The 12,535-nt window shown below is 58.1% G+C and overlaps 1 protein-coding gene across 3 annotated transcripts; it reads right to left on the bottom strand.

The window, feature by feature from the left end:
• Window positions 1-3,094: 3,094 nt before the first annotated feature.
• VPS51 (VPS51 subunit of GARP complex) lies at window positions 3,095-10,998 on the bottom strand. Of its 3 annotated transcripts, none has more exons than XM_035550424.1 (10): window positions 10,618-10,998; window positions 9,854-9,983; window positions 9,605-9,751; window positions 8,815-9,037; window positions 7,323-8,064; window positions 6,551-6,769; window positions 5,667-5,888; window positions 5,094-5,215; window positions 4,361-4,448; window positions 3,095-3,760 (listed from the first exon to the last, which is right to left on the bottom strand). In XM_035550424.1, the coding sequence occupies exons 1-10, from the start codon at window positions 10,825-10,827 to the stop codon at window positions 3,500-3,502; spliced, it is 2,364 nt and encodes a 787-aa protein (XP_035406317.1). In that variant the 5' UTR covers window positions 10,828-10,998; the 3' UTR covers window positions 3,095-3,499. The 3 variants fall into 3 exon arrangements, with proteins under 3 accessions (XP_035406317.1, XP_035406318.1, XP_035406316.1); XM_035550425.2 differs by lacking the exon at window positions 10,618-10,998 and adding an exon at window positions 10,362-10,464; XM_035550423.2 differs by having other exon boundaries at window positions 9,605-9,983; window positions 10,618-10,872.
• Window positions 10,999-12,535: the final 1,537 nt, after the last annotated feature.

Raw genomic sequence — 12,535 nt, 5'->3', positions numbered from 1 at the left:
AGGACTGGGTTCAACCAAGGAACACGGTGAGTAAGTCTACTGACGACCACCAGAGACCCCCGGAGAGACCACGAGTGGAAACAAATGCGGATGCATCAAAGAACTTTAAAGATTTTATCGAGTTATGGGAAATAGTATGAATATGTTATTAATTGGAAATCTAATGAATGCTTTTAATTGTATATAACCCCCATAGCATGAACAATTTGGCAGGCACACTAGGTGGAGCGATCCCGTGTGCACCCTGTGCCACAGTTAAAGAATGCCTGCTTTCTAAAACTCCAAATTGAGTCTTTGAGAGTTTCTTTGACCAACTTTCATGCTGTCACCCAAGGACAGAGCCCAGCTCCCCAGCCTCAACTGGAGGGCACAGGGTTGGCGTCTCCCCAGGCTGAGGCCAGAAACAGGGCTGCTGCTGCTCTGCATCATCTCCTGTCATGGGCTGTGCCTAAATGCCACCGCCAAGGCTGCAGAGTACTGACAATTCCGGAAAATTCCATTGGACTCCGGGGGTGGAGGGCTGCCCCCTGCCCCTCTCAGCCCTTTTCCACCACTCGGCTCCTCCTTGCACTGTCTCAGCTCCAGCCTGGGCTCTCCAGGAGCCATGGACCCAAGCCTTGGCGCGGGTTCCTCCACAGGGCGCCGGGAGCCCGCCACCTTCCCTCAGCTCGCCTCAGCCCGCGCCTTGCTCTGGCCTGGCTGTTAACAGCCGCCATGGCAGCAGCACCGCCTGGGACCGTTGGGAAGCCGGCTGGAACCGGCTGCAACCAGCACCAGGCTGCCCGGCTGCGTCCTCCATCTTGTCTCGCTCTGTCCCCAGTGCCCGGGCGTTCTGGTTTTCACCGCTCAAAGCCTTTGCTTATTTGGTTTTCTTGTCCTCCTGTGACCTCTGCAGGACTAAAGCATTCCCCCTCTGGTTTCACAGTCCTCCTCCTCCCCAACAAGCCCGTATTGGCAAGATATTTCCTTTGGCCTTGTCCTGGAATCACTTAGACATTTCCATGCCCTTGGCTCATCCGGGTCCAGATCTGGAAATGGATGGTGGTGTCCTTTGTTCAGCTGTGCCAAAATGCCAACCAAGTACTACTGGGACTAGTTTAGGTGGTTATTTTCCAAGTTTGAGGAAGAACGTGCAGGGAAGAAGAGTAGGAATGGAGGCATCAAGGACTTTGGTTCTTAAGCTGCTTCTCTGTTCAATGTGGCAGCTCCCAGCAATTTCTCTGTGTGGAAGGACGATGGGTGAATCGACAGACCGCTTTGATTTCAGAAGCGAACCACTTCTGATGAAAGGCCACTGGAACAGCCTGGTCTTCATGAGGGTGGCCATTTCGGTTGGCTTTAGCTGTTGTAAATAAAGATCTGGTTTTACCTTTTTTTGCCCATGTGTTGTGTTGATTTTTTTTGTCCTACAGCTTCTGGCCTTGCCCTGGCCTCTTGTCTCGGTTTGATTCGTCCTGTTTCTCACGGCTACTGCCCGTGCCCCTCTTGTGCCTGTTGATATGAGGTGCTAGCTTGGGGCTGGAACAGCGGCTTCCATGTGTCAGCACTGCCAGGCAGTGATTTCCATCACAAGGATTTTTCTGTCTACGGAATCTCTTATCAGGAAGCAGTAGCATTCTCTTCTCAGGAAGCACCACATAACCATGCTTAACCCTCTGAAACTTGTAACTGCAACATTTGGAAGTTCTTGGAAAACCGGAGAATGTGTAATCTGTACGCATGCTGGAAAAAAGCCTCCCTCACCAGTAAATATTCTGAGAAAGTGCTGTACCTGAGACAATTTACAAGTATGAATTCAAAGTGGGTATGCAGGGTAATAACTGCAATAGCAACACAGTAGTTGAAATGATGATAGGGTGTGCGTTCGAATCTGTAACAGTATTGCCACTGGGACACGAAGATATTCTCTTGAAGGTATCCCGCTGCCCAGGCCTTCAACATTATCTTCAACATTATTACATTTGGTTATTTGAGTGACCTGTTTATATTGGTTCCAGTGCTCTCCCACAGTCCTAATACCGCAAAGTCTTTGGTGACACACAAAAATTAGACAAAAACAGCATGCACCCCCCTCCCCCCAATGCTGAATCAACAAAATACTTGCAGGTACCTTGATTGAAGTTCTAACAAAGCAAGAATCTGAATTAAGCTGTGAGCTGTTGTTATAAATATGGCTTTCCAGCGCCATCTAAAGGTGAATAAATGTTGTGAATTTGTAACTTCTAGTTGCTGTGCCCGCAGTCACTGGCAGCGGGAGATCTTTGCTCCTGAAGAGTTGATAACGTTGAGGTCTCAGGTTGTGCTTTGTATCTTTTGGTGCTTTACCAGAAGCTCAGTTATCAAGATCTTACTGTTACAGGGAGGCAGAGAGACAAAAAGCTCTCGTTTCAGTTGCTTTGGTCTCTCCATTAGGGACCACGGTGTCTGCAATGCTCCCTCAGCCTCCTGATCTCTTCCAGCAGGAGTATCTGTCCATTCATCACTGTCCAACTTATTTAGGGTGTGTATGGTGACCGAGCTTTTCAATTTAGTTTCCCCAGAGATGGATGAAGTGGCTTTTATGAAGTCACCCCAGGAGAGTTGAGGCAGCAATAACAGTAAGTTTTATGCTCTGATACTATCTGTAGCTTGCAAATACTTAGAGCTATCATGTAAGCGCACCCACAGTTACATGTCCCCCAGGTTTAAGCGCCCCTAGGTTAATTACCTCAAGCACTACCCTGCAGTTTGTTTAGTACAAGGGGTGTGTGAGATGCTTGGTGCTCCAGGGGTGCTCTCGTGAAGGGCTGGGAGGGCAGGAGGTGCTTATGCAAGGTGTGGGGTGCACCCAGGTATCCGTGTGGGGCATGGGGCGCTCCCAGGGCATTTGTGAGAGGGGCTGGATGCAGATAGGGTGCTTGGACAAGGAGCGGGGTCTGCCCCTGTCCCCACCACCCCAAAGGGACGCGGGTGGCTGGAGGCCCTCCCGTCCCAGAGACCCAAGAGTCCAGGGGTTTTCCTGCACCAGGAGGACACAGGCACCCATGCCCCCATCCCTCTGGGGACCCAGATGTCCCCACCCCACCATCCTCCAGCTGCTGTCCAGGCACAGGGACAAGGCACAGCTCACATGCATTTTATTTATTGTCCTCAACCATGACACAGGGGCTGCACCCAGCATGCCCCAGGCATAGGGGGAAGTCACCAAGGTAGTGGAACGACGTGGCATGGCACTCGGGTGGCAGGTACAACACAGGATTGGCATCACTGAGACGTGGTGGGACAATGTGTGGTGTCACCAGGACTGGTGGGAGGACATGGGGTGATGGTGTGGCGACATGGGATGTCCTCATGTGTTGCTGTATGTGTGGGAACACATGGGGTGTCCCAGGACCCATGACACATGGCCCTCCCAGAGACATCCCCAACTCTGCTGCGCCCCACAGCGACACAATGTCCCATGTCCCAGTGCTCCCCCCATCCTAGACGTCCCCATGTGTGTCCCCAGCATCTTCAGGTCCTACCCACGCTCGCAGATGAGCTCGACGACGCTGTGCTCCATGGGGACAGGGTCGAGGCAGCGGTGGGCAGCGCTGGCGGCCACCTCGTCCAGCAGCCCCTGCACCACGCGCTCATCAGCGGCAAAGCGCCAGAGGTAGAGCTGCAGGTAGTGGCTGTCCACCTGCACCTGCTGCAGCCCGAAGCGCCCCAACGTCCGCAGCCGCACGCACTCCAGCAGCGTCTTCAGGCTGATCTTGATGATCCCCGTCAGCACTGACACCTGGGACGTAGGGACAGCAGGGACAAGTGGCACAGTGAGGATGGGGACACCCACAGCAAGGAGGCCTCAAGTCACGTCCACACAGGGATGCAGAGAAATTAGGGACAACCCTCTTGGGGTCATCGGCGCCTAGGACACCCTCATCCTCATCCTAATGTGTGTTAGGACATGGGGACGTGTCACACAGGAGGTCAGGGATGCCCTCAGTGTGGCTGTTGGGTGTGGACCAGTCTCACCACTGCAGGGACACGGGGACACCCTCAGCCTGGTCCTCAGCCCCAGGGGAACACCCTCAGCACCGCTACCTGGGGACAGCGGGGACATGTGGCACGTGTTGGTGATGCCATCAGCCCAGCGACCTGGCTGCTGGGGTTACAGAGAGACCTCAAGTCACATCAGTGTGGGGACACAGGAACACTGACACTCACCCCTGCCATCTGCCCCAGGGACCGATCCCCCCCAAAAGTCCCTTGTCTTGGTCATCAGCCCCTGAGGAACCCCAGCACCGGGGACACCAGGGACATGTGACAGGTGGGAAGCCGGACAGCTTAGGGGCCTTGGGGACACCTGAGGGACAGTGGGACATCCCTATGGCCTCACCTTGTTGAACTCGACAGGGCTGAAGATGTCGATGCGTTCGGAGAAGAGCTTCTGGATGTTGCTGAGCAGGTGGGTGTCCATCGGGGCACTGGGGATGATGAAACCAGGACAATCAGGGGAGGCAGGGGACTGTCAGGGGACATGGGTGCAGAGGTGGTCGGAGGGAGGGCACGGGGACGGTCAGAGGACACCGTGACAGATGGGATGTAAGGGCTGTACGGGGACACAAAGGCAGGAGAACATGGGGATGGGCAGGGGATGTGGGGAGGGTCACAGCACAGGGACTTAAGGCACATGGGGATCATCAAGGGATACTGGGACCTGGAGACACGGGGACAGTAGGGGAAGACAGAAATATTCAGGGGATACTGGGACAGTTTGGGGACACAGGGACCACCAAAGGATGTGCGGACCATGGGTGGATACTGGGACAATTTGGGATATGAAGATGGTCACAGGGACATGGGGACTGTAGGGAAACGTTGGGATCATTTGGAGCCACGAAGACAGTCAGGAGGCCACGGGGATGGTCATGGATGTGGGGACAAAGAGGTGACACGGGTCTGACAGGGAGGTGACCCAGGTGACAGGAGTGACCTGGGGGCGTAGCGGGGGTACAGCGAGTACCACAGGGGTAACACAGGGAGCGTGGGAGTGGCCAGAGCTGGCCAGGTGGGTGGCTGAAAGGTGTCCCAGGGGGTGACCAAGAGGTGGCCTGAGTGACAGTGCTGACCTGGGGGTGTAGCTGGGGGCGTAGCGCCCAGGCGCCCGCGAGCTGCTGTAGACGGAGAAGGCGCGCCGGCTCGAGTCGCTGCTCTGCGCCCGCCGCACCCCCTCCTCGAAGAGCTGCCCCACCTGCAGCATCACACCGCTCAGTGCCAATATCCCCCCAAACCCACCCCAAATACCCGCTGCGGACTCCCAAAAGAAGCCAGGATCCTTCAAAACCCTCTGAGATCTCCCAGTCCGTTTGGGATCTTCTCAGACCCCTCTGTCTCTCCCTAAAATGCTCAAGGACCTTAGGAATGCCTCAGGGAATCTCCTCTTGACCCTTCAGAGACTTCAGCCCCCCTGCCAGGGACCCTCTGGGACTCCAAAACCCTCCCAGGAACCCTCCGGGACCCCTGAGGGTGCTTTAGGGAACCCCACAGGGACCATCTGGAACATCCTAAAATCCTCAATGACTTTATAGGGATGGCAGGCATGATTTCTGGCCCCTTCAGGGACCCTCTGGAACATCTGGGACCCCTCTACGGGTCTTCAGCCCCCACCCCAAGCCCCTACAGGGGCCCGGTGTTGCCCCAACCTGGACGTCGATGGCAGTGATGTCCTCGACCACGCGCTTCATGACGGCGCGGACGTTGCGGGGCTCGACGGTGCCCAACCAGTCGCGTGTCTCCACGCTCTTCCGCAGCATCTGCGCCACCGCAGCCCCCTGCACCTGCACGTAGTGGTCGAGCAGCCGCTGCGCCGCCCCCCGAGCCTCCGCACACAGCGCCGGCCCTGGCGTCACCGCTGGCCCGGTGTCCTGGGGGTACAAAGGACATGGGGACGCGTGGGGATGTGTGAGGACGCTCCATGCGCAGCCTCAGCCCCGTGTCCTTGGGGTTCAGGGACATGGGGACACAGGGAGATGGCTCCCTGGTGTCACAGGGACGTGAGGACATGTAGAGGCCTCCCCCAGTGCCCCACGCACAACACCATCCTTTGTGAGAGTACAGAGACATCAGGGGGCATGTGAGACACTCTGGGATGTCCCAGTGTGCTGCATCCCTGCTGTCCTCACATCCTCGTAGCATTTGGAGGGACCCGGGGACGTGCAAAGGCCTCCTGGGGACATTTTGTGGAGCTCCCACCCCTTAGGGACACCGGGGGACACCGGGACAGGCGGGGACCCTTCTGCCTCCATGCGTACTGCTGTTCTTGGGGCCACAATCTGGACAGATATGGGGCTGTAGCGGGACACAGGGAGGGGCTTGGAGACATTCAAGATCCCTTTGGGGACACTTCAGGCTCCCTCATGGACATTTGGGGGCACACAAAGTTAGAAGGAAGATCCCAATGCTTCCACACACACTCCCACGTTCTGGACAGACACTAGGACTCGGGGCCGCTCTGTGGCACCTTGGGGACGTTCAGGGCCCCCTCAGAGCCATTTAGGGGCCAACGAGGGCAGTTTGGGGGGCTCACCTCAGGAGGAAACTGCTCGTCGGTAAGAGTGAGGATGTAGCTGATGGTGGTGGCCTCGTAGTCGAGGCAGAGGCGGGCGAGGAGCAGCAGCAGTGCCGGGGGTGCTGCGGGGGCTCCCCGCTCTGCGGGGCTGTCGGCAAAGCCCCGGGCGGTGCGGCAGAGCCAGCGCACGAAGGCCACCACCAGCCCTTCACGCACCGCCTCTACGCAGAACTCCCCCTGTGGCCAAAACCAGAGAGTTACACCTCCCAAAATACCAAACCACCACCCCTGCCTGCTTAAAAGCTGCCACTGCACCATAAAAGGCTCATCTGCACCCCAAAGAACTGCTGCTGGGCACCGCTGTCACACCCACGTCACCATGCAGAACTGCCCCCGAGATCAAACCTGGAGGGTTATGTCCCAAAAATACCACCCTGGGACCCCCTAAAACCTCTTCTGCATCCCCAGAACTGCCCCTGGAGCCCTGTATTTTCCCCACGGCCCCCAGCAGCCCCTCACACACCACTGCCATGCACAACTGAAAGCACAACTGCCCCGTGTGACCCCAAAACAAAGCCAGATCCACCAATCTGTCCTGTGCAACCCCTAAATTGTCCCGACGACCCCTCCAGGGACTGCCAATCTGCCCCATGCGACCTGCAAAATAAGCCTATGCTTATTTTAAGGCTATGCAACCTCCACCCCACCCTGTGCAGCCCCAAGCCACCCCCAGATCGCCCTAGCGACCCTCCTACTCCCCGCACGGCTCCCCCCGCTGCCCCCAGCCCACCTTGAAGTAGGGCAAGCTGGCGAAGGCCACATCTTTGGCGGTGAAGAGCTGCACGTAGGCCAGGACAGCCTTGAGCTGGCCAAGAACAGAGGAGGCCAGCGTGGCCAGGAGGTCGGGGAGCCCAGGGCCCTCTTTGCCGGGTGGCCGGGGGGCAGCCAGCGCCTGGCGCACGTCACCCAGGCACCCCAGGAAGAAGGTCTGCAGCGCCCGCAAGTAGCGGGCCACCCGCTCGCCCGCTGCCCGGGCCACCAGCGCGGCGCCTGCTTCAGCCCCGGCTGTGGGCAGCAGCTCGAGGAGGGCACGGAGGCGGCGGTGGAAGCGGTCGAGCGCCCGCACCAGCAGGGAGGTGTCACCCAGGCCCCGCTCCAGGGCCAGGCGCCGCTCCAGCAGCTCAAAGTAGCGGGCGGTGAGGGCAGCGGCAAAGGCCTCCAGGCGGCCGTCCCCCACCCCTGGGCACCCCTCGAAGAGGCTGCGGTACGAGGCTGCGAGCAGGCACAGGTTGCCCACGAAGGCCGAGCTGCCGCGGTCAACAAAGTCCAGGATGTCGGAGGCTGGGGGAGGAGTGGCAGCAGCGCCGGAGGGATCGGCTGGGGGCAGCTCAGCCTCCAGCGCCGCCAGCTCGGTCTCAAGGCGAGCACCGGCATGGCTCAGGAACTCCTCGCACAGCTCCTCGGGCGGCTCCTCCAGCTGCAGCAGCATCTCCACACATTCTGTGAGCTCCTTGGGGTCCAAGGTGTCGTCCCTAGAGAGACGGAGGGGGTTAGCTGGGTGGTGCGAGGTTCCAAGGTTAATAGTGGCACAGCAAAACAGGAAAAAGCAATAAAGGTCATCAGTAGGCTTCAGAGTTAACGACAATTATTGAAAAACAAAGGAGAAATGAGTCCTTAATAGCATCAGTATGTTCCAGAGTTAACAGTGGTAATGGTAATAAAAAAAGAGAGACTAAAGAACCCCAGTAGATTCCAGAATTCAGAATAACCGCAATAATAATAATAAACCACTACAACTCTTTGGTAGGTTCCTGAGTTCACTCTGTACCATAAAGACAAGAAAAAATATATATACCACAGCTTTGTAAGAGCTCCCAGTAGTCTGCAGAATGAGCCCCCTTGCTCTATGAATGTTCTGCAAAACGGAAGGTTCCCGGGATTGTTATCAGCAGGCTCCAGGGCAAACGCCCCTTCACTGGGATGTTTCCTGGGGGCTGTTATCAGCAGGCTCCAGATTTAAGACCCCAAACCCCTCAAAAAGGTGCTCTGGACTTAACACCCCCATCCCTTGAAAGGCTGTCTCCTGTGGCTGTTATCAGTAGGCTTCAGAGTTAACAACCCCACCAGAATAAGGCTGTTAGGGGAATTGCTACAACTAGCCTCCAGAATGAACACCCCCCGAAAGGCTGTTTTCCAGCGCTGCCATCAGGAGGCTCCAGAGTGAACACCCTCACGACGCCGCTTCCTGGAGCTGCTGTCAGCAGGCTCCGCACTGAACGTACCGGAGGCGTGCCCGGAGGCGCTGGGCCAGGTCGGCCATGATGGCGTGGCTCTCGTCCTCGATGGCACGGAACGAAGGCAGGTGGCGGTAGTGGCGCAGCACGGCCCGGGCGCGGGCGTAGCAGTGCAGGGCCCGCGCAGGATCTGCCCCCGGTGCCGCCCAGCGCCGCAGCCGCCCCGGCACCTCCACGAGGGACTGCAGCTTCCGCAAGAGCGTCTGCACGCCTGGAGGGGCCGGGATGTCAGAAAGGAGTCGGGCGTGGGGGAAAGGATCGGGCACCGAGGTGGGGTTAGCAAGCACCAAGGGGAAGGGCTAAGGGTGAGGCAGGGCCTGATCGGCCCCCTCTGGGATACCATCCCCCCCCATCTGACTCTCAGCCCCCTTCCCCGTCACCTGCCCCATAATCCCCACATCTGCCCCCTCTGTTCCCCCCACACCCTGTTACCTGCCCCCTGTAAAGCCCAGGTCTGCCATGGCCCCCAGATGGGCTCCCCCTGACTCCCCCAGCCTCCCCCAGTCTACACTCTGACTCACAAGATCCCTAAACCCCAACATCTGTCTCCTCATCCCCTCATATTTACCCCTCAAGGCCAAAATCTAATCCCCTGGCCCCTCCAAACCCAAGAATCTGTCCCCTCAAACCACAGATCTGACCCCCAACCCCACGATCTGCTCTCCCTGAGTCCTCCAACCCCAAGATCTTCCCTCCCCGAGTCCTCCAACCCCAAGATCTGTCCCCAAAGCCCATAGATCTGCCCTCCTGGGCTCCATCCCTCCCTCACTCCCCGTACCAGCCAGCTGGGCACCACGGCGGTGACGGTCCTGCAGCGCCGCGCTGACACGGGCACTGGAGGTGCTGATGGCTGCCATGTTGGCAGCCAAGTCATCCATCTCTGCCTCCATGCGCCGGAAATCGACCTTCATCTTTCGGATAGTGTCTGGGGGGGGAGAAAATGAGACCCACGCGTCCCTGAGCAACTTGGGATCCCTCTGGTCCCCCCCCCCCCCCCCAAATACCTGTGTCCCCCCTGTGAGCCCACCTGTGGCAGAAATGAACTTGTTATAGTTCTCGTAGAGCAGCGTCTGCATGTCGCTGTCGAGAGCGCGGATCTCCCGCCCCAGCGCAGCTTCGCGGGCCAACAACTGCCCCAGGGGGCACTCGCTGCGCACCTGGAAGGGGGGCGATCATGATACAACCGCACACTGGCCCCACTGCACCCCAACAACTCTCCCGGAGCCGGAACAACCCCCTCCCAGGCCCCTACATGCCCTCCACGATGGTTCTGGGCTCCTGAGCTGCCCCCTTAATTGCATCGTAGAGCCCTCCAGCTGTCCCCCCCAGCCCAACGTGCTGCTCAGGGAGCCCTGCCTGCCACGCAACCACTTAAATGGCACCCTGGTCTTGGGAAAAGGAAACCCAAGAGCTTCCAGCTGCACGCCAGGGCCCCGCTGGGATCCACAACGGTCCCCAACAGCCCCGTATCGCCCCTACACAGGGGACATACAGGACCCCAAGGAGCGCCTATAGGGGGGAGATCTACAGGGTACCCAGAGAACCCCTTTTTGGGGATCTGAAGGGAGTCGGAAGGTCTCTCAGGGATCCAGCAAAGCCTGGCGGAGGGGTTTATGGGGTCCCCACAGGGCTCTGGGGGCAGGGGTACAGATTGCACGGCACCCCTTGCCCCCTGAAGGGCGACGGCTGCGGCATCCCCACAGGAACCCCTTGGGGTCCCCACGGGCGGGCACCCAAACCTCAGGGGGTCCCCGGGGTGGGGGTGCGCGTCACGGTGGGGTCAAAGGTCACCTTAGCGAGGAAAACTTCCGGGTCAAAGTGAGGCCCGTTGATGTCGATGGGGTCCGGGGCGGCCTCCGCTGCCTCGGCGGCGGGCAGCCCGTAGTAGCGCTGGAGCGGGCCATGAGGCCGGCGCCAGGAGGAGCCAGTGCCGGTGCCGGTCTCGGTCTCGGTGCCGGTCCCGATCTCGGTGCCGGTCCCCGCCGCCTCCCCGTCCGCCATCTCGCCGCCACTTCCGTGCCAGCGCCTGACTTCCTGCCCAGCCCCGGCCGTCACTTCCGGGCGGGGCCGGCACCATGGTTACGGTCTCGTGGCCCCCGTGGCCCCGTCGGCACTAGGCCGCACGGCGCCGCGTCTGGGGCCGCCTTCATCGCCTCGTCTTCCTCGGCCCCCTGCAAATAAAGCACATAAAGCACATAAAGCCCGTGGCGTCAGTCAATAAAGTAAATAAAGCACATAAAGCCCGTGGCGTCAGTCAATGAAGTAAATAAAGCACATAAAGCCCATGGCGTCAGTCAATGAAGTAAATAAAGCACATAAAGCACATGGCGTCAGTCGCGTTCAGGCTCAAACATCGTGGGCAGGGAGATTGGAGAGACCCGGGAGGTGAAGGCTGTGGGCATCAGAGATGGGGACGCACACGCTGGGGGGGAAACAAGGGCTGGAGGTGGGGCTGGGGACAGCAGGGTGACAGGAGGAGCTGTGGGCGTCACGGATGACAATGGGGGCATCAGAGATGAGGAGTAAATTAGGAACATGAGAAGGTGCTAAGGGGCTGGGAGGGACAAAGCCAAATCCTCCCCTAGCACCATGAAACACCCCTACACTCTGTGCCCCAACCACAGCTCCCTCCAGCCGCAGCCCCTGGGGATTTTGCATAGGTGGGACTACTTCAGGTGAAGCGCGCTCAAGGAAATGGTAATTTCAGGAGATCAGGAAGAAACAAATTCCCACCCTCAGTCCATGTACCACAATCTTCTATAGCCTCTTAGACCCTCTCCAAATATATGGACACTACACACATCTTCAATGCCACCAAAGACCGATAGAGCTACTCTTCCCACGCATGCTGCAAGTACTGCCATCTACATATTGCCTGGCCTGATGCAATAAGAACAATCACTTGGTGCTGGAAAGATGAAAATGTACTGGCTAAGCTCTACCTGAAGATGCAGACAAATTATTTAACTCCTTTATAAAGAATCTGTTAAAGGCATTTATGAACAGCCAGCAATATGATTTTAACCACTGTGTCAGTGTAAACTTTAAGCCTCAACAAAAACACTGCAGGAGTAGGAGGAGAGAAGAACCCTGAAATGCCAAGGGCACGCAAGACAGCCAGTTCTGCCAGCACCTTTTCAGCTGCTTGCCTTCAACCCAATAGGCCTTGCATCCCCATTGCTCCCTTCATCCTACACCAGGACCATGCCTCACCTGCAGGCTACGGAGCTCCTGGCTGAGGAGAGATGCCAGCCCCACAAAGAGCCATCAGAGCTCAACGCTGTGCGGTGACAGCACTCAGGGCCTTCCCTACCCACTCGCACCCCACAGCAGAGCAGCCTAGGGACGGAGACTTGTCCCCAAGGACAGAGCCCAGCTCCACACCCCCCTCTGTGGGGCACAGGGTTGGCATCTCCCCAGGCTGAGGCCAGAAACAATGCCGCTGGTGCTCTGCATCATCTCTTGTCATGGCTGTGCCTAAATACCCCAGCCAAGACCCCAAATGACAGACCACTCCAGAAAAAAGATGCAGGAATTCCTGCTAGGCGAGGCCCGAGGAGGTAACAGCCCAGATGCCATCCCCCAGGCTCCCGAAGCCTGTATGCTGTCCTAATGCGTTTCCATGACGATGCTGTGCCCTCCCCTATAAAAGCTGGCAGCTGACACCCCCAGAGTCAGAGTCTGTCGCGAGCTCTGCCTGCCCGCAGCA

The sequence above is a fragment of the Cygnus atratus genome, chromosome 5 (assembly GCF_013377495.2).
Source record: "Cygnus atratus isolate AKBS03 ecotype Queensland, Australia chromosome 5, CAtr_DNAZoo_HiC_assembly, whole genome shotgun sequence".
Taxonomy (NCBI): domain Eukaryota; kingdom Metazoa; phylum Chordata; class Aves; order Anseriformes; family Anatidae; genus Cygnus; species Cygnus atratus.
Note: the sequence above shows the minus strand (reverse complement) of the source record. Positions and strands in the feature narration are given on the sequence as shown.

Bases quoted from the DNA above. Each gene is read 5' to 3' on its own strand.
- VPS51 (XM_035550423.2), bottom strand. From the start codon at position 10,827: ATGGCGGACGGGGAGGCGGCGGGGACCGGCACCGAGATCGGGACCGGC. The intron at 4,449-5,093 runs GTCAGCACTGTC...CATCATCCCCAG, and splicing joins GCCCCCAGCTACACCCCCAG to TGCCCCGATGGACACCCACC. The intron at 3,761-4,360 runs GTGAGGCCATAG...CCTACGTCCCAG, and splicing joins GCCCTGTCGAGTTCAACAAG to GTGTCAGTGCTGACGGGGAT.